General features: G+C 33.5%; 1 protein-coding gene across 1 annotated transcript in view; it reads left to right on the top strand.

Annotated features, from left to right (window-relative positions):
• The window catches only part of Xpr1 (xenotropic and polytropic retrovirus receptor 1), a 183827-nt gene that overhangs the window by 16418 nt on the left and 145880 nt on the right, over nt 1-21529 (top strand). Inside the window, exon 2 of the mRNA XM_003474894.5 lies at nt 5974-6025. Within this exon, the coding sequence (XP_003474942.1) occupies nt 5974-6025 (52 nt within the window). The remainder of the gene's footprint in view (nt 1-5973; nt 6026-21529) is intronic.

The raw sequence follows: 21529 nt of genomic DNA, 5'->3' as shown, positions 1-21529 counted from the left end.
TTGTATATTATTCACAGACTACCTAGTATTTTGGGTGAAATAAATTAAAAAAGAAACTCAGAAACAAGAAATGGAACCTGAAAAAGCAGTAATTGGAGAATATTTTTATGGACTACATGTCAGCACATAATGTGCATATTTTAAATATACCTAAATTTTTGTCTAAAGGTTTAATTTGGAAAAGTTGTTCAGGTAAAAAAAAATGCCTTATGAAAATTTTATTTAGTTGATAAAGAGGTTATGGCTTCTTTAAAGGTTTATGAGAACAATACTTTTTGCTTCAGATGCTTGTTTATTTGCTTTATTTTATTCAGTAAATTGCAGTGTGCTGACTTCAAATGAATATTGAAGTGAAAGAGAGCAACATAGATTTTTATTGAAGATAGTGATGATATTTTTAGTAATTATATATGAGGCTAGTGAAGAAGTGATAGGAAAGAGTTGCTTCTGGCTTCTGGTTTCTTTAAGTGGTTTGTGAAACTCATTTGGATACCGGAAAGAAAGTTAGAGATGATCTACTGTGGATTCTTAAAAATCAGCAATGTGAGAAATTTATTTTGATGTTCTTATCATTTGAACCATACCATATTTGTGCAATTCTTATATTATATAAAACTTAAATAATATTTTTATGTTGAATAATGTACTGTAATTAGGAGGGCTTGTTTTTAAAGCACACTCAACCTAGAATCTGTATATTTTCTTAGGAGTCTGGGTTTCTGATGAGAAGTAAAAATGTTTTGTGTTCTCATCAGTAATCATCTGAAAATAAGATAGAACCATATTCATTTAGATGACTATTTATAAACTAGCAATGCTGGGAAATTGCAGTGTTTATATTTATGTTTATGTTTATGCTTGTTTGACTATATTGTTTCTAGTTAGAACTATACTTGCCTAGCATTTGTGAAGCCTTGGATTCCATCCTCTATACTGGGTGGACTGACTGAGCTATGTCTAATATGAAGATCATATATTCATGTTCAGGAGAGGTCCTGATGATGGCACATCATAGTCCCTGTATGATCTAAATTTTATGATAGTTCATATTCTATTAACTAACATGTTTCGAGCATCTTTTAATTTTCTTGGCAATGTCCTTCATTTATAGTTATGCATAAAAATTAATATAGGAATTTGTGTTTTTAAGTGTTTTTAATCCTTATGGTGAATCTGAAAGGGTAAATGTCACATATTCCTGTTTTACAGATGGGGGCATCAGAGTTCAGAGATAGCTGATTTCTCTGATATTTACACAATTTATTTGTGTTACAATAAGTTTTCATGTACATTGTCTGACTTCAAAGCTCCTAATCACTTTGCTATGCTGCTTCATTGTAGAGATAAATACTTGGACAACTCTATCATATCCAACACAAAATAAAATTATACATTCCTTGCTCCAAAGAACATGCATTTTTGACAGCACTATATTCATTAAAAAAATTTTTTTATTTTGAAGATAGTAAAATACAACAAAACAAGACAGAACAAAACCAATTGAGATAATGCAGTGAAACTGGTACAGAACTTCAGAGCAGAATGCTGGGATAACATTAATAGGTACCACACTATATTTTGTTATCGTCATAGTAGTTGTCTATTCAATCAGGTATAGCAAAATCAAACCAAAAACAGAGCACCATAAAGCCATTCAAAATAGAATATTGAACAGAGAGGAACAATTAATCAGAACAAATCAAAAACAGTCAAAACAATATTGGCCTTCAAAGACAAGATTGAAGGAAACCCCTCATATTTGCTGTATTGCATACAGTCATCCCCCCAAGAGACGCTCAGACCTCTGACCCCAGGTCAGCGTAATCAACCCAGCAATACAAGCATTTTGTTGCTTTATGTGCCTTAATTGCTATCAACTCTGGCTGTCCTCCACACCATCCAGTTGCTAAGAGGGTGGAGGATGGGAGCACAGTACAGAATGTTTGATTTTCAGCGTGTGTGCCAGTAGGCTCACAGGAGACACTGACTTGTTCTTTCCCTGGCCGCTGCTTACCAGGAAGGAGGGCTTGTTGCTTTCTTGCTTGGCCCCCCAGGTTCCAGTATGGCTGGATCTCGGAAGATGCTACTTGTTCTCTCCCTGGTGCGCCAACTGCTCACTCTGCACCACTGCTTACTTGGAAGGAGGGCTCATTGTTTTCCTGCTCAGCCCCCCAAGTTCCAAAATGGCTGGATCTCAGGCTGTTCTCTCCCTGACGTGCCTGCTACTTTATTCATGTTTAAAAGTTGAGACTTTGTTTTAATAAAGCAGCATCTTTTTTCCTTCATGTTAATACTATTGTTTGCATAGTATTTAATTTTGTAGTTACATTTGGAATTGATTTTTAGGATATTAGTGTTGTGCTTTTATAAGCATTAGTTTGTCCTTGTTTATTTATATACTAACAACATTTTAACAAAAACAATTTAACACTAATTACAGTTTAGATACTGATATAAAGAATTGCTTTCAACTGTTTGAAAATCAAAAAAAACTTTTGAAATGTACATCAATATATACTAACTTATTATACAAATTCAGTGTTCATATAAAAGTGTTGGATTTCCTTAAAGTAAAATAGCATGAGTTAGGCGCTGGGGGTTTCCTTTGAGTGACATGTAGAGAAACAGGCTGTAGGTACTGATGTAGACAGTGCCTGTAGAGTTTTCTGGTTCTGATTTGGCTCTGTGCTCTTGTAATAGGCATGATGTCCCTGTTTGTGGAGTTTTGTAGAGTGTTACTACCCAAAAATAAGTGGTTTCTGAATCAGAGGAAAATATAGTAAGAAAGGAAAGAGTTGCTCATGATTTTGCTGAGATTTGTCTTTATTGAAATGAAATTATAACTCCATTTTATAATCTGAATGAAGAATACTACTTTTCTCTTTATAAAATTTTAATTTGTCTTTTAAAAACTTAGTTGGCAAGCTTTGCAAATTTAATTCACTTTCATTACATGTCAGAGATTCTATTTAGTATGCTTTTGTTAAAAGTATGCTTTTTAATTTTCTCCAAAGATATTCTTGATTTCAAGAACTATGTATTGAGTTCTTATTTAGCACAAATCACTTGGGTAGCCATTGATTTATTTGGTTCTTGATAATGTCATTTTGGTATACATTGCTATTATATCAAAAGTAGCAAGATTTCATTCAAACATTTGAGTCTCTTATTCTGTGACTGTATTTGTTTCTGTCTTATATTCTTCCACTGTTTTTTGTTTGTTTTTTACTTCTAGAAATCTATTCTGCTTTTAGCAATCTTCTGTTCATTTACTCTTTTGAGTAGCTTGTCAGTCAATGTTAATATGATTGACATGCTACACCTGCATAGAACCTTAATATAAAGTGCACTCTGTGAACCGAAATAAGGACTTTCTGATGTTTGAGAAGATATTCTGGAATAACTGAATTTGAGAGTTAGTATTACCCCCAAGACACCTAAAATTGCAAAGAAAATACTGTGTATGTATTTTTTTAAAAGAAGGTTCCAGACTTTTGTTACATTCATCTAGGATTATATTCAAATGAGTTTAAGGATTAATGCTTGAAAATTTGAGATCGTGCTTCAAACGTAACCTTAGAAAAACTGATTCACTAACAAAAATTTTCACTAAAGTTTACAATGTGTGGTGTTTTGTATTGCCATTTCTCACACTTAAATGTGTTATCCTTTTTCTGATGTCCCCTGATGTCCAACAATTCAGTTCTGACACTATTTGAAATTAACAGAGTATATAGGTTAAAGATTCTGTATGAGTGCCCCATTTAAGATGCCAGCTACTTCTGTCTATTGAAAGTTTCAACTCTCACACTTGATAATTTGCTAGAATGATTCACAGAACTCAGGAAAATACTTTATTTAGTTTTACAGATCATTATAAAGGGTACAGTTTAGAAACAGTCAAATGGAAAAGATGAATGCAAGGCATTAGGATGAGGATTACATAACTTCCATGTCCTCTTCTAGCACATCAGTGTGTTCACCAACCTAGAAGTTCTGAGATTCTTGATATTTAAGAGTTTCTGTAGGAATTTCATTACACAGACCTGATTGATTAAATCATTTCCATTGATGATTGAACTGGGTTTCCAGCACCTCTCCCTTTTGCCAGAGGTTTGGAGATAGAGTTGAAAGTTCTAACCCTTTAATTACTTTGTTGCGCCCCCCCATTCTGAAGCAATAGGGTGGCACCCCGTAACTGAGCCACCTTATTTGCGTATAAAAGACAGTAAATTACGAAGGTCTTAGGAGCTCTGTGCCTGGAATTAGACACAAAACCAAATACAGTATTTTTTAAAATTATGCTTAAGATGTGTTACTGTATAGCCTTAAATTCTGTATAGTGAATCTTAATTGAATATTTTTGGATTTAAGCACATGTGACATTAACATTTTTTGTATCTGTATCATTTTTTATGAGCACTATCCCCCCAACTCAGGGGAATTGAACCTAGGGCCTTTGCACTTAGCTGTATCTCTAGGCCTTTTAAAAATGATTTTTATTTTGAGACAGTCTCACTAAGTCACTGAATTGACCAAGCTAGGCTGGAACTTGGATCCTCCTACCTCATCCACCCATAGTTATGGGATTACAGCCATCTACCACCACATTCATCTCCTACACTTTAATAAAATGGGTTAAAATAAATAAAATGGATTGATTTAGAAATTTTAATTTCACTTCTTTCATTGAAAATCTTTTTAATGTGTTTTGTTAGGCTTGATTAACAAGTTGATCACCCAAATTAAATAATCCACTTGAGAAGAATGTAATTTATGAGACTTGAATATTCTTTTTTAAAAAAAAGTATGATTATACTGGTTGTTTACATCTTCCTTTTTAGTATTTATACAGGTATACTTGAATAACTCTAGGCCTGTTGGACAGAAGAGAGATAATCTTACCTCCCAAGGGACATTTGTCAGTGTCACAACCAAGACGGTTGATGTTGGTATTTAATGGGTCTGTAGATGCCAGCATATCATCTACTACATTGCATAATACACTCTACCTCCCCCAAAGAGGGAATTATTTGTGATAAAATCTCAGTTGCACCAAGGTCAGGGAACTCCTAAAGCCAGTTTGGAAATCATCAGTGTTTAGATGGTATTTGGATCTATGGAAGTGGATTAATGTCACTTAAGACCTTGAGACTTATCCACTTAACATATTCAACTGTTTTGATACATGAAGAGAAATGGTTTTCATTCCTGTTCTCCAACTACTGAATTATAACTATCCAAATTATCTAAATCTGCTTGTTATCTGCTGTGTGGTTTGGGGAAAAAATATTAAATCTAATTTATAGTTCTAAGCTTTTAAAGTAAACTTTGCAGAACTGCATTGAAAAATATTTTCTATCTAATATGCTAAAGTTCTGGAGACTTATTGGAGAAGTATGTGAAAGTATTTAACACTGAAGAATTGTGTACTTAAAATGGTTAAGATAATGAATTTTATGTAAATAGTAGGAATTATTTTTTTTTTTTTGGTAACATCAATATGTTACTACTATTTAATTCTTCATATTCTTAGGCAGTTTTCTGTGGTATTTCTGTAGGTCTTTTGTTCTGTTATTTTTCTCTTAGTGAAGAGGGTTTATGATTTTCTAGGTGATTTTTCATTTTTTTCAAATGTCTTAATTTTAATTTTTTTTTTTTTTTTGTCTTTTTCCTTTTTATTGGTACCAGGGATCGAACTCATGACTGCCTGCTTGCAAGGCAGACGCTTATGCTGCTGAGCTAAATCCCCAGCCCTGTGTCTTTTAATTTTTAAAGTGCAAAATATCACTGATTTTAAAAATTACATACACTAGATGGATGATTAAAGTTAAGTATTTCACTAAATTTTCTATTTAGGGAAGTATATGTGGTCATTTTCTGGTTCTTAAAAAAGATTTTTTTTAGCTTTAAATGCTTTTAATATAAAATTGGCTTAAGATTTCATGTATTCCTTTCTTTTCTTTCTGATAGGCTTTCAAGGATATGCTGTATTCAGCTCAGGACCAGGCACCTTCTGGGGAAGGTAAGATGAATTAATCTTTAGGTTCATTCACAGAAAACTTATTTTTTAAGGAAACATTTTAAAATACAAATTATAAAAGAATTATGCTAATTTTTCCTTGCTTTTGGTAATGTGATTATCTTATAGTATTTTAATTTTTTTTTTTCGTCTAGCTCTAATTTACCCTAGGGTAGATCTTATGTCTATATAATTTTAGGACTATGAATCATGTATTAGTTTAGTCAAAGTTCTTTTTGTGTTTCACTTCCCTTCCCCAATGTACTTTTATGTGAATCTACCCATGTACCTACTCTCTTCTCCACTCCCTTTTTCCCTTCCTCCCTCCCTTCCTTCCTTCTGTGACTCTTTAGTCCATAATTAAGGCAATATGATTTTGCCTTTCTATTTATGCATTGTCTTTATAATGGGACTAAAGAGTAGAGAATGTTTACACTGTACATGCATGTGTACGTATGTATGTGTCTGTGTTAGAAGGCATGTTTATATATGCGTATACACAGTTTAATAGTCAAAAAGCAGTTGACAGAAGAACAATGATTGCGTCTCCAATTATGTTTGTTTATTTTTCATTTTCCTTACCTCAACTTCCGTTCACCAGTTTATTCTTTTTTTTTTTTTTTTTTTTTTTTTTTTGTCTTTTTCATTTTTATCGGTACTGGGGATTGAACTCACAACCGCCTGCTTGCAAGGCAGGTGCTTATGCCGTTGAGCTAAATCCCCAGCCCCTACCAGTTTATTCTTTACAGGAGCAAACATAGATTTGGAGATGCTTTTTTAAGTTGTATAAGTGCTGGTGTCAATAAAAATTTAGGCACTAATTCAACAACTAGTAAGGAAGTAAGTGTTCCTCCTGATGCTGGGAATCTTAAAATTGTGCATCAGATTTTTCGGATGTGAAAAAATATTTGTCAAGATTTTTTTTACTGCCCCTGCACACCTGCTGCCATCAGGGCTCTTGCTTCCCATAGGCAGCCATTGTGGGCTGGGAAAATCAGACAAATATGACCCTGTATACCTGCTGCCATCAGGGAAGTTCCAGTATAGCCATGCAGGTAGAGACAAGTGGCTCTGTCACTACGTACCCATGACCATCTGGAAAGCTTTGGTGTGCCTGTTTGGGTCTGGAGAAGCCTGCCCATGCCCACAGGAACCGGGGTTCGGAGAAACCCAGGTGCATGGCCCGTTTCCCTACACCGTGGAGAGGCAGCCAACACAGAAGCACCTGGGACCCCACAACTGGCTTGTCAGAAGGAATCCAGGAAAATGTCAAGACAAAGGAGCAAAAGACCATCTCAAACCTCCGGCTCACACAGAACAAGTCTGGGGGACAGACATGAAAGAAAATGAAAGTCACAAATGTGAAATCTCTGAAAGGAAAGCAACTAAAGTAAAGGTACAATTTCATGAGGCTGTAAAAGTAATGCGATCAGAAATACCATCTCAGGTAAAAGAAGAAATCACAAACGTAATGAAAGAATTGCTGAGCATATCTTAAAAAGACATAGATAAAAAAGAGGAGCATAAAAAAATGATGGAAACCTTGAATGAACAATATAGAAAGGAATTACAATGCATAAAACATTCAAAATTAAAAACTTCAATCAAATTCTGGCAAAACTGCTTGAAAGAGACTGAAGATTTTCAGATCTTCGAAGACAGGATTATAGCTAGTAATGGTGAAAGGACAGATCCCTTTAAAATAACAAGGAACCAGAAAATAACAATTCAGTGGCTATAAGACAATGCAAAGAATAAGTTAAGACTGCTTACGTGTCAGCAAAAAAGCAGGGGTCAAAAAAATGACATTGAAAGACAATTTATAGAATAGCAGAACACTTCCCAAACATGGGAAAAGGACCTGTCATACAGATAAGTGAGGCATATAGAACTCCAACTAACTATACCCCAAATAAATCCATACCCAGCCATATAATAATCAAGATCCCAGAAACTCAGCACAAGAAAAGAATATTAAAGGATGTTAGAGAAAAGAAACAGGTGGGCCATGGGGAGGGGAACAAGAAGCCAGTTACCTCCTGTCAGTGGGCGCCATGTGCGACCTGCAGGGAGGGGAACCAGACACCAGCCCCACCTGCGAGTCAGCGCCATTCATGGGCCACAGGGAGAACAAGAAGCCAGCCATTTCCTGTGAGTCAGGACCATTTGCAGGCCAAGGGGAGGAGAAAAAGAAGCCAGCTACTTCCTGTGAGTCAGCGTCATGCTTGGGCCATGGGAAGGAGAACCAGATGCCGGCCCATTCTGTCAGTGGGTGCCATGTGCATGCCACAGAGAGGAGAACCAGACACCAACCTCTTTCGGTGCATGAGCTGGGAGACAAGAAGAGCCATAGTATCTCCTTCCACTCCCCATAAGTGACTAGCTGATCTGGAGAACACTGGCTGAGATGATAGCTATTAAAGTAAAATACAACTTAATGCTTGTAGTATTTGGTGTTTTGACTACAGAGGCTTAAAGCCAGTAGTCTGTCTGATCATCTGTTTAGAGGATAACAATACACAAAGTAGCATTTATGGGGTATCTCCTTCTGAAGGTAGTAGTCATTGTTAATTCCCTATTATTTTGTTTTAAAAATCCTGTTTGGTTTTCATTGTTTTGGTTTTATTCTTGTTTGATTTTATCATATCTAATGGCATGAGCAGCTGTTTCAAAGAGAACAAGATATAGTGTGGTAGCCATTTTGGATTTATTATTATCTTGTTTTGAAGTCTCACAATACACTCAATGTTTGTTTTCATTAATTCTTTTTTGTTCTGCTTTGTTTGATTTTACTATGTCTGATGGTATAGGCAGCCACTGTGAAGACAACAAGAGGCGTTATGGTAGCCATTGTTTGTTTTTTTTTTTTAATTGGTACCGGGGATCTAACTCACGACCTCCTGCTTGCAAGGCAGGTACTTATGCCGCTGAGCTAAATCCCCAGCCCCAATGGTAGCCATTGTTAACTTCCTATTATCTTGTTTTGAAATTGTGTATCACCTTGTGTTGTTTTGATAGGCTTTATTCTGTTTTATTTTGCTTGGTTTTATTCTCTTTAAAATAAAAAATTATTTTTAAAAAAGAGAAGAAACAGATCACTTACTTATAAAGGAAAACCTATCAGAATCATGGCAGACTTCTCAACACAAACCGTCAAGTCAAGAAGAGTGAAGTATTTCAAATTCTGAAAGAAAACAGCTTCTAACCCAGATCAATGTGCCTTGTAAAACTATCTTTCAAAATTGATGGAAAAATAAGATACTTCCATGATAATGAACTGAAGGATTCATTATCATAACCACCAACCCAATCCTACAAAGAGGGTTGAAGGATATTCTAGAGAGAGATGAAGATGACCATGGTTGCAGGAATAGCAGCATAAAAGGATCACCAACAGGACAGAAATTTGAATGGAGGGAGAAAGTAGGGGGAGGGGCACCAGCAAGAGAACAGCAGAGCAGATGAACCAGTGCATGCCAGTGTAACCACTAATGTAGATAGCCTCAGTTCACCGTAAAAGGAAACACGGGGAGAGTGGATCAAGAATCAGGATTCATCAGTATGCTGTATAGAAGAAACACATTTAACTTGAAAGGAAATTCATAAAACAAAAGTCAAAGGAGGGAAAACAATGTTCCATGTGACAGAAACCAGAAAAAAGCAGGGATAACTTGCCCATCACTCACAGAATGGATAGGAAAGATACGGTATTTTTATACAATGGAAAAGTATTCTGCTATAAAGAAGAATAATTTTGAGGTTCCTGTACATAAATGGATGCGACTTGGGATCATGCTCGTAAGTGGGCTCATATGGGTAAACATTGTGTTATCCTCCTAGCATAAAAAACAAGGAGTTAGTGGGATCCAAAATGTACAATAGGTATTGTAAAAGTGATAGGGAAGGAAACATCTAAAAGGTGAAGGTGGCAATCATTTTAATTTCCTATTATCTCATTTTGAATTTCTGTATCATTTTCATTGTTTGGTTTGGTTTTATTCTGTCTTGTTTTGATTTTATTATGTCTGATGGTATGGGCAACTGTTTTGAAGATAACAAGATATATTAATGGTAGCCATAGTTGATTTCCTATTACCTGGTTTTGAAATTCTGTAACACTTTCATTGTTTTGTTATGTTTGGCTTTATTCTGTTTTGTTTTGTTTGATTTTATTATGTCTGATGTTATGAACACCTATTTTGAAGAAAACAAGAGGCATTATGTAGCCATTGTTGATATCCTATTATTTTGTTTTGAAGTCCTGTATTGCTTTCATTGTTCTGTTCTGATTGGCTTCATTTTGTTTTATTTTGTTTGGTTTAATTCTCTTATACAAAAGAGAAGAATTTCTCACTGTGTACTCTGAGTAATATCTTTATGAGACAGTGTAGGAGTATCGTATAAAGTCATTCCTATACTAAACTATTAGAGTTTTTATAATGTACATTTATATATACAGATGCTGAAATTATTTAATAAAATTGTACATTTCTAAATATTAGTGTCATTTTTTTAGTAGAACATCTTTCATCTCAAACCATTCTGAATTAAAAAATGTGCTTTCTCCTAGTATCTCAAAATCCTATCTCTTACCATTTTAATCCAAGGTATTGGGATTTAGATATTAATTTTATAACATGGCATTGAATTTTTAATTACAGTCTTTTTAATTTTGAATATTTAGCCTGCAAGACTTAAAATTTACCAAAATATCTAGATTTTTAAATTGGAGTATCTTATTTTATGCCTCCTAAAAAATTACTCATTTAAGCAGTATAAAAACATTTAAAAAATTACATAGAAGTTCAACTAATTTCCTCATATCAGTAATTGTTTTGATTTTTATTTTATTCTAAAAATAGTACTGATCTTCAATGTTTTTTTTTAAATTTTACTTTCTTGTCTTTTTAAGATAGGGTCTCATGCAGTGTAGGCTGGCCTTGAGCTCACTTTGTATGTAGCCAAGGCTGGTCACGATTGCAACAATTCTCCTGCCTCAGCCTCCTGAGTACTGGGATTATAGGCATGCACAACCACATCTGGCTTTGCTCTTCAGTTTTAAAAAATATTTTTCAATTTTTAAAAGTTCTTTTCCAGTTTGTATGTATCTCAAACATACTGAGATTATGTTTAAAAGTTACGATGATATTTATTCATGCTGGAGCATGTTTGCAGTAATTTTTAATGTTTAAAAGTTGTGATGGTATTTATTCATGCTGGAGCATGTTTGCAGTAATTTTTTTCAGTTACTTCCAATGGTATAATAGCTTTTCATTGCGAGATCAAAATACCCAGTACCTACAACTTGAAGGGAGAGATTTTGCTTTCAGAGTCCTTCATACCATGCACCAAGGGAGGAAGGAATGTCATGGTGAAAGGGTGTGCTAGAGCAAAAAAAAGTTCCTAACAAACTGGAAGCAGGGAAGAGGTACAGCACCAGAAAGGAAGGAGCAAGGAACCAGACAGAAATCCCAAGGCCACAGCTTCAAGAACTACCCAGACAGACCCCAAAATGTGCTATACCAGTCACGTGGTGGCTTCCAAAACCAACAAATGTTCCACAAATTGAATTTTGGGAAAGTATGCTCAACAAATATTTTCAGTTAAAAACTTTTCTCTTTATCTTATTGCCCGCGGACGTTCACTTCTTTGAACCTGTCTTACTAGTTTTATTGTAGGCCAGTTATACTACAGTGTGTGGTGCTGTCACAAGGGAGACACTCTAAGCTTGTTCATCCTCTGTTTGTACTTTCCATAAACATGCTAAAGCCTAGTTTTTATCTTCATAAACCTGAATTTTTCTATTTTGAAACAGTGGAGAATTGCAAGATATGGGAAAGTATTTTAAGGATACATCCTTTGAGTAATATGATAGTTAGAAAAAATTAATAAAATGACTAATTATTCTATCATTTTCATTGTGGTTTTATATTAACTTATTATCATTTATATGGTATTATACTTCAGTGATAAATCATTTCTGTATCTTATCCTTGCTATTTGTACTTTTAGGCTTTTGTTTGGCAGCATTTATAAAATAGTACATCAGATTTGTCAGTAAAGTCTCAAATAGGATTTAAATTTTAATCTTTTTAAAGGGAAAAATATGTGATAGGTTTGAGTTATTTTTGGAAAATTATTTTTCTCTCTATAATTTATTTTTTTGTTTTGTTTTTGTTTTTGCAAGTTTTAGTAGACTTAAAGCCTTTGGTGCCAGAAATCAAGTGGTGTTTTTAATCTTAAATAAGTGCTTTCCAGGTTTGCTTCACATTCAACTCACCTGAGGGTCTTGAAAAAAAGAACCAAAAAACCACCTCAATATACTGGTACTTAACTTCCATAGCAGAACAACTAAAATTGGATTGAATGGAGGTGGAATACAGGGATTGGTATTGATGCCTGGTATTGGTATTTTAAAAAGTTCCTCCTGGTGATTCTAAAGCATAAAACCATTAAGCAAAGTATAGAACCTCTGCCATAAAACTTAAATACTTTTAGGTCAATATGTTAATGCTCACCATCTTTTGGACATTAATTACTCAGTAGGCTGATATCTTAATTTTATTGATAGTTTGATTATATTATTAATATAAGGGAGCATTTTTTCCTGTATGTAGTATCTAAAGTAGTTTTTGAAAGTAGTTAAACTGAATTAAATATAATTAATAACTCTACAAGTTATCTAAATATGTTAAGTGATCATGACTTGTTAGAATTAAAGTACATTTTAAATGACTTCTTACTTTATGATGGGTTCTAATAAAATAAGTAGTTTCATCAGATTTAATCTTCTTGATGAATAAATAATTATGGTAAAAGAAATGGATTCTTTGAGTAAAGTGGTTTGATGAACTATATTGGTTAAAAGGAATAATATGAAGTCTTTTGCTGATACAAAGTTGGGTCTAGTCTCTTTCTTATACTAGTGAATTGTTATTTTTTTCTAACTTAGGACATTTAAGATGTTACATTTTCTTTATGACAAAGTAAGCTTTTTTCCTAACTAAGTCAACCAAAGTAATTTCAGTGAATTGAAAAGTCATAGAGTGTTACCAAAGTTTTTTAAAATTATTTAAACACACTCAGATTCATGCTTATTTTGTTTCATCTTTTAAAAGTTAATTTCATGTATCAGTTTTACATTACAGTTTCTTTAAAATAAATGTCTTATTAAAACCAGGATATACTCAATAATACAGATAAGAATGTTTAAAAACTTACTCAGACATTTTATATCAATTTATATCTGATCTTTGATATTTTTCATTCTATGTAGTCATTTTTGTATGACAATTTATATTTGGAAATACATAGTTGAGGTGACAAAAATTCTGTTAGATATGATATAGAATAGTTATTTTAAATAACAGTGTAAGTATTTTTTCTGCTTATTTTCATATCGTGTTTTGTAGAAAGTCTTATAGATACAAAATCCATTGCAATAGAGTAGGGTATTGAAGTAACTGGAACTGTGTGTTTTGCTGTTGCTATTTTTGTTTTTTTAATGTAGGAAGCCAGACATAGTGAAGTCAAGGCCAACCTAAACTATATATGTAGCAAGACTGTCTCAACCCCCTCTACCCAAAATAAATAAGTAATATGTATTTTCATCTTTCCGATGCATTTTTTTCCTTCTTCAATAGAGTATCAGTTGCTTTATGGAATTAATGTAATTGGGTAAATGTTTACATCTTTTCTGCTGTTGGGGAAACTGTCACGTCTTCCTTTTCAAATAATTTTGAACTCAGATACATAAAATCTATATATTATCTTTAATCTATTTCAGTTTTTACACTAATTAATTTTAAAGGAAGTTTTAAACTTTATTTTTCTATTTTTAAAAAATTACCTCTTTTTTTTTTTTTTTTTTTGAGACAGTGTCTCACCATGTAATTGAACTCACTGTATGTAGTTCAGGCTAGCCTCAAACTCATGGTGATCTTTTGCCTCCGCTTCCCAAATGCTGGTAATACAGGTGTGCACCACCATGTCTGGCTTTTGTTTAGAAACGTTACTGCTTACTAATGTTTATTTGTATTAGAAAAATATAAAAAACTGATTGCTTAAGTCATGGAATTTAAAAAGCTATCCACATTTCTACTAGAAAGGGACTTTAAAACATTATTTGAAAAATCTTTGTTTTAGATTTATGCAAACTGAGACCGAATTGAGGTTGCATAGCTTAATACTACCAAGATTATTATTGTTGTATATTATTATAGGTTGTGTCAGCAAAAGAGAATTCTAGAGGATAAGTTATACTAGAACATAAAAAACTAAAAACTGAATTGTTTTAATTTTTTTCTACTAATGTTTTTCAAACTCTACATAGTTCCTGGAAATATTGGGAAAAGTTTATAGAATTAGATGTATTAGGTAACAACACATATTAAGTAGAGAACTTAGAATAAGGAAAAAAATGAAGATAGAGTGATGAAATAAAGCTAGAGTAAATTAAACATATGGATAGAATAGATACCAGAAGGATTCTGAAAAAGAAAAACTTTCAAGTGAACTCTAAGGACATCGGTGTTGAGTCATTAATTGTGACACATGTACATACTCATGTGAGAGATGAAAATGGGAGAAACTGGGTGGAGGGTATATAGAAACTCTCTGTACTGTCACTGTAACTTTTCAGTAGATTTAAATTTATTTAAAAGTAGGTATTATAAGGCTTTATAAGGTTGCCAGAAGTTAAATTATTCAACTTTGAGTTTTCTAGATTTCAAAAGACAGAGGGAAAGGGCCGGGGATATAGCTCAGTGGTACAAGTGCTTGCCGGCTGGTGTGAGGTGGTTAGTTTGACCCCTGGTACCAAAAAAAAAACAGAGGGGCGAACATGATTACAAAATTTGCATAAATTTATATCAGCTTCCTAGGAAAGGAGGCTTTTACTGAATGAGATTTAAGAAAAATTATTCCTAAAATTAAAAAAAAAAAAAAAAAAGAAAAATTATTCCTTTGAACTTTAACATGAGTGTTTCGCATGTGGGGTGAATAGTATCTCTAATAACAATTCCATAAAACATGACAGATTTATAAGGCTGCTTCTTCTGACCCAATTCTGTAGTGTAGCTTAAACCACTTATTACTGTGGCCTAAACATCTCTAATCTGGTCCTATGTCCATCTACATCTCCACTCTTGTTTGCTATGTTCTAGTCACATTGTCTTCTTTCTGTTCCTAGCTCGGTCCATGCTTGCTCTTGCATTAGAGCTTTGTGCTGTCCTTTTGATAATTGTTAGGTTGTCCTGTGGCTATGTCTTTCAAGAGGATTTATGTACCTACTTAGTCACACTGTTTTACATTATCTTAATTTCTTTTTGTAACATTCATCGCTTTCTTGTATGTTGTGGTTTTTTCCAGATAGCTTTATTAATTCTCTTCTGGAATACAAGTCATTTGGCATCAGAGATTTTTTTATATATATATATATATATGAATTCTTACCTCAATCTTCCATGAAACCAAAGCACTATTTATGAAAAAAAAAGAAAATTAACCCTAGCTTGCATTTTTAATGAGTTATTTTCCCTTTCATTTTTAAATTCTCCTGATCTGTCATTTTTAGATACAGCATTTTACTTGCTGATTAAGTGACTAGACATACTATTTGTTTCTAACAGTGCTGACCTTGTAATTTCATAAGGAATAATCTGAGATGATACATGTACTAATCTTTAAATTAGGTAGAGAAACAGAAGATAATGTGAGATCCTATTTTTTAAAGCTTTTTGTGTTAGTGGCATTGTATTATTTTGATGCCAAGTCATGCTGAGAAACACACCTATTATAAACTAATGAATGACTGCATTATTTGCAAATCATGCTGAGAAACCATGTTTTATAATCTACTAAACCATTTGTTTTTGTGCTTTTGCATGTTCATTATGTCTCCCTTCAAGGATACATGGAGTAAGTATAGATTTGAAAGACAATATGTGAGTTTTTGGAGGAATTTTTGGTATATATTTATTCAAAGGAATAAAACTTTAAAGTAGGATAATTTTCCATTGTACTTCTTGCTACTTTGTAAATGTATTCCCTCTTGGTGGGGAGCATAGAAAGACAGTGTTGGCTTACTATAGCTGTGATTCATTTAGCTAACTCCATCTATCTGACTTTTCTGAAATTTACTGAATAGACACAGTTAAGAACATAAGTAACTCATCACCATTCTAGTCTGTTTTTGTGCCATTTCTTTACGTTTCCCAATCTTCTCTCTAACCTTGTGTATATGTTTTGTTGGAACATTTTGACTTAGGTTCTTTTTGGTTATTCTACTTGTTTAGCAGGTGTCTTACAGTTTTCCTAAGCTTCTAAAATTCAGCTCTTAGTGGCACCAAAGATGAAAGTATCCTTGTAAATTATTAATTCTGATCATATGCTTGAATGGACAAATCCTTCTTTAGCCATCATCTGCCTCATCTCTGTCTGCAGATCTTTGTTATTTTAACAGATGTGAACTTGCTTTTTTGTTTGTTCATTTTTAAATTCTGTAGAATGGAAGGTTGGATTACATTTCTGAAATTCACAAAGTAGCTTTTGCATGCATAGGATTGCTGTCAAATACATGCATACATTCCTAATATATTGCAACATGCTGTTTGTACTCTTGCTCCTGTCCCCAGCTTTCTGTTACGTTAGGCTTCGTCATTATCTGTTAAAAAATTATTTACATGATTTTTCTGACCTAGAAATAAAACCATTTGATAGTTGTAGCAGGGAGAGCTCTACCTAATTTGCTATGTTTTTAGCTGGGCAGCTGTGAAGAGTAGCTTTTCTAAGTTTTTCTGTTAGTATTTTGTCAGGATAGGGTCTTAGCCATGCATTTCTATTTTCAAAAATCCTGCTTGAAGTGGGTTAATATTGTATGAGAATCCTAAACAAGGGACTGGTTATGAGTTCACCCCTAAAATGTAATACTAAATTTATCTGTAGCCTCTACAATCTTGTTTTAAGAGCTGTAAAGAAATACAAATGGCTAAGAGTAGAAGTTGAGACCAGACCCAAGCCAAAAAGATAACTGTCATTTTTTAAGGAATGACGTAAAAAGCCATGTTGATAGTCATGTCCATATTGATCCTTGGTTCAGTTTATATTGGAAAAGGATTGCATACTCATTTGTTGTAGAAATGACAACTTGCAGGATTATTACCTTACATTAAGTGTTCTTTAAAGATGCTACCAACTTTGTGTAGTTCACTAACAGGATAGGTGTGCTTTTCAAGAACAAACATTGCTACTCTAGTAGAAGCACCTACTTCTGTTTCATAGAAAAAATTGGTAGATATAATTTAATGCTCATTCTCAGACATTACATAATTATATAAATATGCAGTAAAATTATGTTATGAAGTAAATATTACAGTTTTGAGTAGAGAGAGAAATGAAATGTTTTGAATATAAATTTATAATCTTTTCTTTGTAGCACTGAAGAAAAAATACGTTCAGTGTTGAAAATATTCTTTTGCTTATAATACAAATCTGTAACATAAAGTCACTGTGTTAATTATCACACAGCACTATTTCTTTTCAAGACTTTTGAGGGAAGGTCACGGAATAAGATTATACATAGTTACAGAACACTGAATCAGGAAACAAGCTCTCAGAATTATTGATGACTCTAGACTATAGAGGAAAATACATCTTGAATTGATGGGTTCAGGAATGATTTCTTAAACTAGCCATTAAAAAGTTAGAATAATTGTTAAAGCATAAATTTAGCAGAGTTTACAAAGTTTGTCATTAGGCTAGTTTATTTGTTTCTTTTTCTTAGTTTCCTTTTTTTGGTACCAGGGTTTGAACTCACAACCTCGCACTTGCCAGGCACGTGCTTATAGTGCTGAGCTAAATCCTTGGTCCTTGCTTCTTTTTCTTTAGGAAAAGCCACCATGACTTAAAACAACAAATAGCTAAATGCAGTGACCATTCCTATAACTCCAGTACCTGGAAGGCTGAAACAGGAGGATCCAAATTTGAGCACAGTCTGGCCAACTTAAGGACTTCGTGAGACACTGTTAAAAAAAGAAGGAAAAAAAAAAAAGATGCGAGGGCTGGGGACATTATAGTTTATCAAAGTCCCAAGGTACAATCCCTGGTATTGTAAAAACAATAGAAATTTTTACGCTTAATAGGTCTGAAGTAAAGGTGTCTGTAGGTCTGCACTCTTTCTGGAATTAATAGAACTTTTGCCCCTGACAGCTTCTAGTAGTTGCTGTCTTCTTGGCTTGTAGCAACTTACCTCCAGTCTCTGCTGAGTCACTTTTCTCATCCTTTCTGTTATATCTAAGGGCATTTGTGATAGATTTAGGGTTCATTTTAGGATAAAAATATTTAAATATAAACATAACAGTATAAAAATACACATTAGAGTTCCTCCTTCAAATTATGAACTAGAGTATAGGTCTAGATGAGGCATTTGATTATAATTGTTTCTGTCCACTCATGTGAAAGGAACAGTCAAATAGTGTCAATGAAAAATTCAGTTATTACTCTCAGACTCTGAAAAACTGGCCAATAGATGCTGAAAAGTCTTGAATATATAAAATATAATAAAAGACCATTTATCTGCCTCTGAATTGGAATTATTTGCAAAATAGTCCAGATTATTCCTTGAGTAAACAAAAAATGGTAAACCGCTTCCTAGCATACCTCCTAATTTTCTTTCTGTGAAAAATTTCTAACACATAGGAAAGTAAAGAGAATGAACAAAGACCTTATTTATCTTTAAATTCAGCTTAATTTGCCTTTAATTCAGCTTTAACATTAATACAATGACCAATTTTTTTTACCTTATTATTATTAGTAGTAGTACATGTTTGCAGAACATAATGATTGCTTGTGTGGTGTTGGTGCATGTACATAACACATCTCAGTTCTTTTTTATTCTCTTCTCCACTTTACAACTCTCCACTCTCCATCTCTTGTTCTCCCTCTCATCTGTGAAAGATCTATCTGTTTTCTTTGATTTATCTTTTATTTCGCTATTTATATTTTGGATTTGTTATGATTGATATGTTGTGTCAATTTAAGTTTAGAAGTTTAACTAAGAGACTCAGCAGGGAGCCAGAATTCTTAGTTTGTAAATAATCCTGAGCCTGTGTAAGAGGAGGGCATAGAGGTGGTGTGAGTGCAGTATCCTCCACCCTGAAGAGCGGGGGGTGGCCTGTGTGCAGTCTAAGGGAGGAAAAGAGGCTTGCTCACCCCACCTTTTACTCTGGCTGCTTTTGTTGGTTGTTGCCTCTGTGCCCTGCCACCCTTCCTTGGAGCCAGCTGATTATGAAGTGAAACCTCTACAAATGGTGAACTCAACAAAACCTGGCTTGCCTTCATTTCAGGTGTTGGAATTTTTTCTCAGCAAGGAGAGAGAAGTCACCCTTCTCATATAAGAGAAACTATGTGACATTTAAATTTGTGTGTGTGATTGATTTCACTTAATATTATAGTTTTGAGGTGCACTTATTCTCTATAGATGGCTCAAATTTATTCTTTTATGGCACAGCAGTACTTCATTGTGCATGAATATCACATTTTCCTTATCCATTCATCTTTTATGGACATAGAAACTGCTTCCAAGATTTAGCTGTTACAAATTATTCTGCTATAAACATGGGTATGCATGTGTTACCTGTAATGTGATGTCTTTAATTCTCTTGGGAAGATACCTAGAAAGGTCAAATGGAATTTCTAGTTTTAGTGTTTGAGGAATCTGCATGTTGATTTCCATAATGGTTGTACTAGTTTACATTCCCACCAATCAGAATTATTCTGTGAAGATAAATGTCCCTTTGTCAACTGTTTGGTTACCAGTTATCTAGGAAAGGTAGGATAGATGTTCCCGTTTTTCCTTTAAAGGTTTAAAAATAATGTTTGTTGTCTAACATTTTCCAAAGATACTGTGTGAAATGTATTTTAATGAATTCATATATTTAAGCTTATTTGTTGTATTTTGGTCCAGTACTATTTTACCTCTGTTAAGGATCAAATTTTCAACCATGATCAAGGGAAGCTTCTTTGCGACGTGGTTTCCTCAGTTCTTTTAAAATAATCCTGTTAGTATCGGAAGCTTTTCTGTGTGATATAACAAAATTTACTAGGTTTATTATATACTTCCTTCACCTCCTATTTTCTTTCCCTCCCTTCCCTTCTCCTTCCTTTCTTTATTCCTTCCTCTGTCTGTCTGTCCTGGACCTGAAACCAGCCTTTTTATCAAGGTGTCTTGATTCTTTTGATGATTGCTGGGGTGTCTTACTTCCTTTAGAAACTGCTTTGGTAGTGACATTGATACTAGGTTGACCTTTGATTTGGGCTTTCTTTTAATTGGACAGAAATACATTCACGTATCCACACATACACACAACTTACAAAGATACACGTACATATTTAAAGATAAAATACTTCATTCTTAAAAATTTATATTATTAGGTATAGTTTGGATTTGAAAAGATTTGTCTACTGTAGTGAAAACATGATTCTTAGAATTAAATAATATTCTTAGGCCTGACAACCACAAATAGCAACTCTTTGACAGTAGGGAATCTATCTATATTGATTAAAATTTCATTTTCTTACTTGAAGGTTGAGAGGTAAAGCATTGTTTATCACCTAGGGGATTGAGTGCCAATTTGTGATTCCTGATGAGAAATTGACCTGCACTGTGATTATTACAAGAGGTGTAATCAATGAGATTGGAAAAGGAAATTGAATTTATACTGGTGTGTGTTATGGCATGCCATTAATTTTGCGCATACACTGGAGGCTCATAAATCTTATTTGAGTTTGGAATGTCTGTACTCTGAGGCAAAACATTTGAAATCTACTGTGATTAGGTATATTTAAGAGTTTATGTTGTTCCACAATTGCTGTGCGAGTCCAAAATATATTCTTAGTAGAATCTTCACAAAGGAATCTTTTGATCATTTCAACAAGACACTGAAGTAACTAAGTTTCTACATTTCTTTTACAAACAAATTAGAAAAAGATGATTTATGCTGTAAAATGTATTATTTTTGTTTCAGTTTTTTCTGTGAAAATATAAAAATTTTTCTTAAAATTTCTCAAAATTTCTTGTTCTTCTTTATGGCACAGCAGTACTTCATTGTGCATGAATATCACATTTTCCTTATCCATTCATGGCCATCATTCTAAAAATAAAAATACACTTACTTACCTTGTTACTGGAATGAAAAAATTACAATTATTTCCTAATTTATTATACCTGTTATGTAATTCAGGTATAATAAACTACTTTTACTAAAGTAGTTGTATTTTGATGAGAGTAGGTGGGAGTTTTTATTATGAAAACTCTTCTGTCTATACTGCTTTTTAATTTAGTGTTTGTAAGCATCCTTTATAGGTTCCAGTGTGTATCTCTATCAGGAAGAATACATGCACACACATACAGTGTATGTGTATTTTAATGCAGTTTCAAAATTTATTTTAAGATGTAAATACAAAAATTACATAGGACAGTGGTACCTCAGTTTGTGAATGCTTTTGTTT

This window comes from Cavia porcellus, unplaced genomic scaffold, assembly GCF_034190915.1.
Source record: "Cavia porcellus strain 051 isolate PalLab524CR breed Dunkin Hartley unplaced genomic scaffold, mCavPor4.1 scaffold_29, whole genome shotgun sequence".
Classification (NCBI taxonomy): Eukaryota; Metazoa; Chordata; class Mammalia; order Rodentia; family Caviidae; genus Cavia; species Cavia porcellus.
Note: the sequence above shows the minus strand (reverse complement) of the source record. Positions and strands in the feature narration are given on the sequence as shown.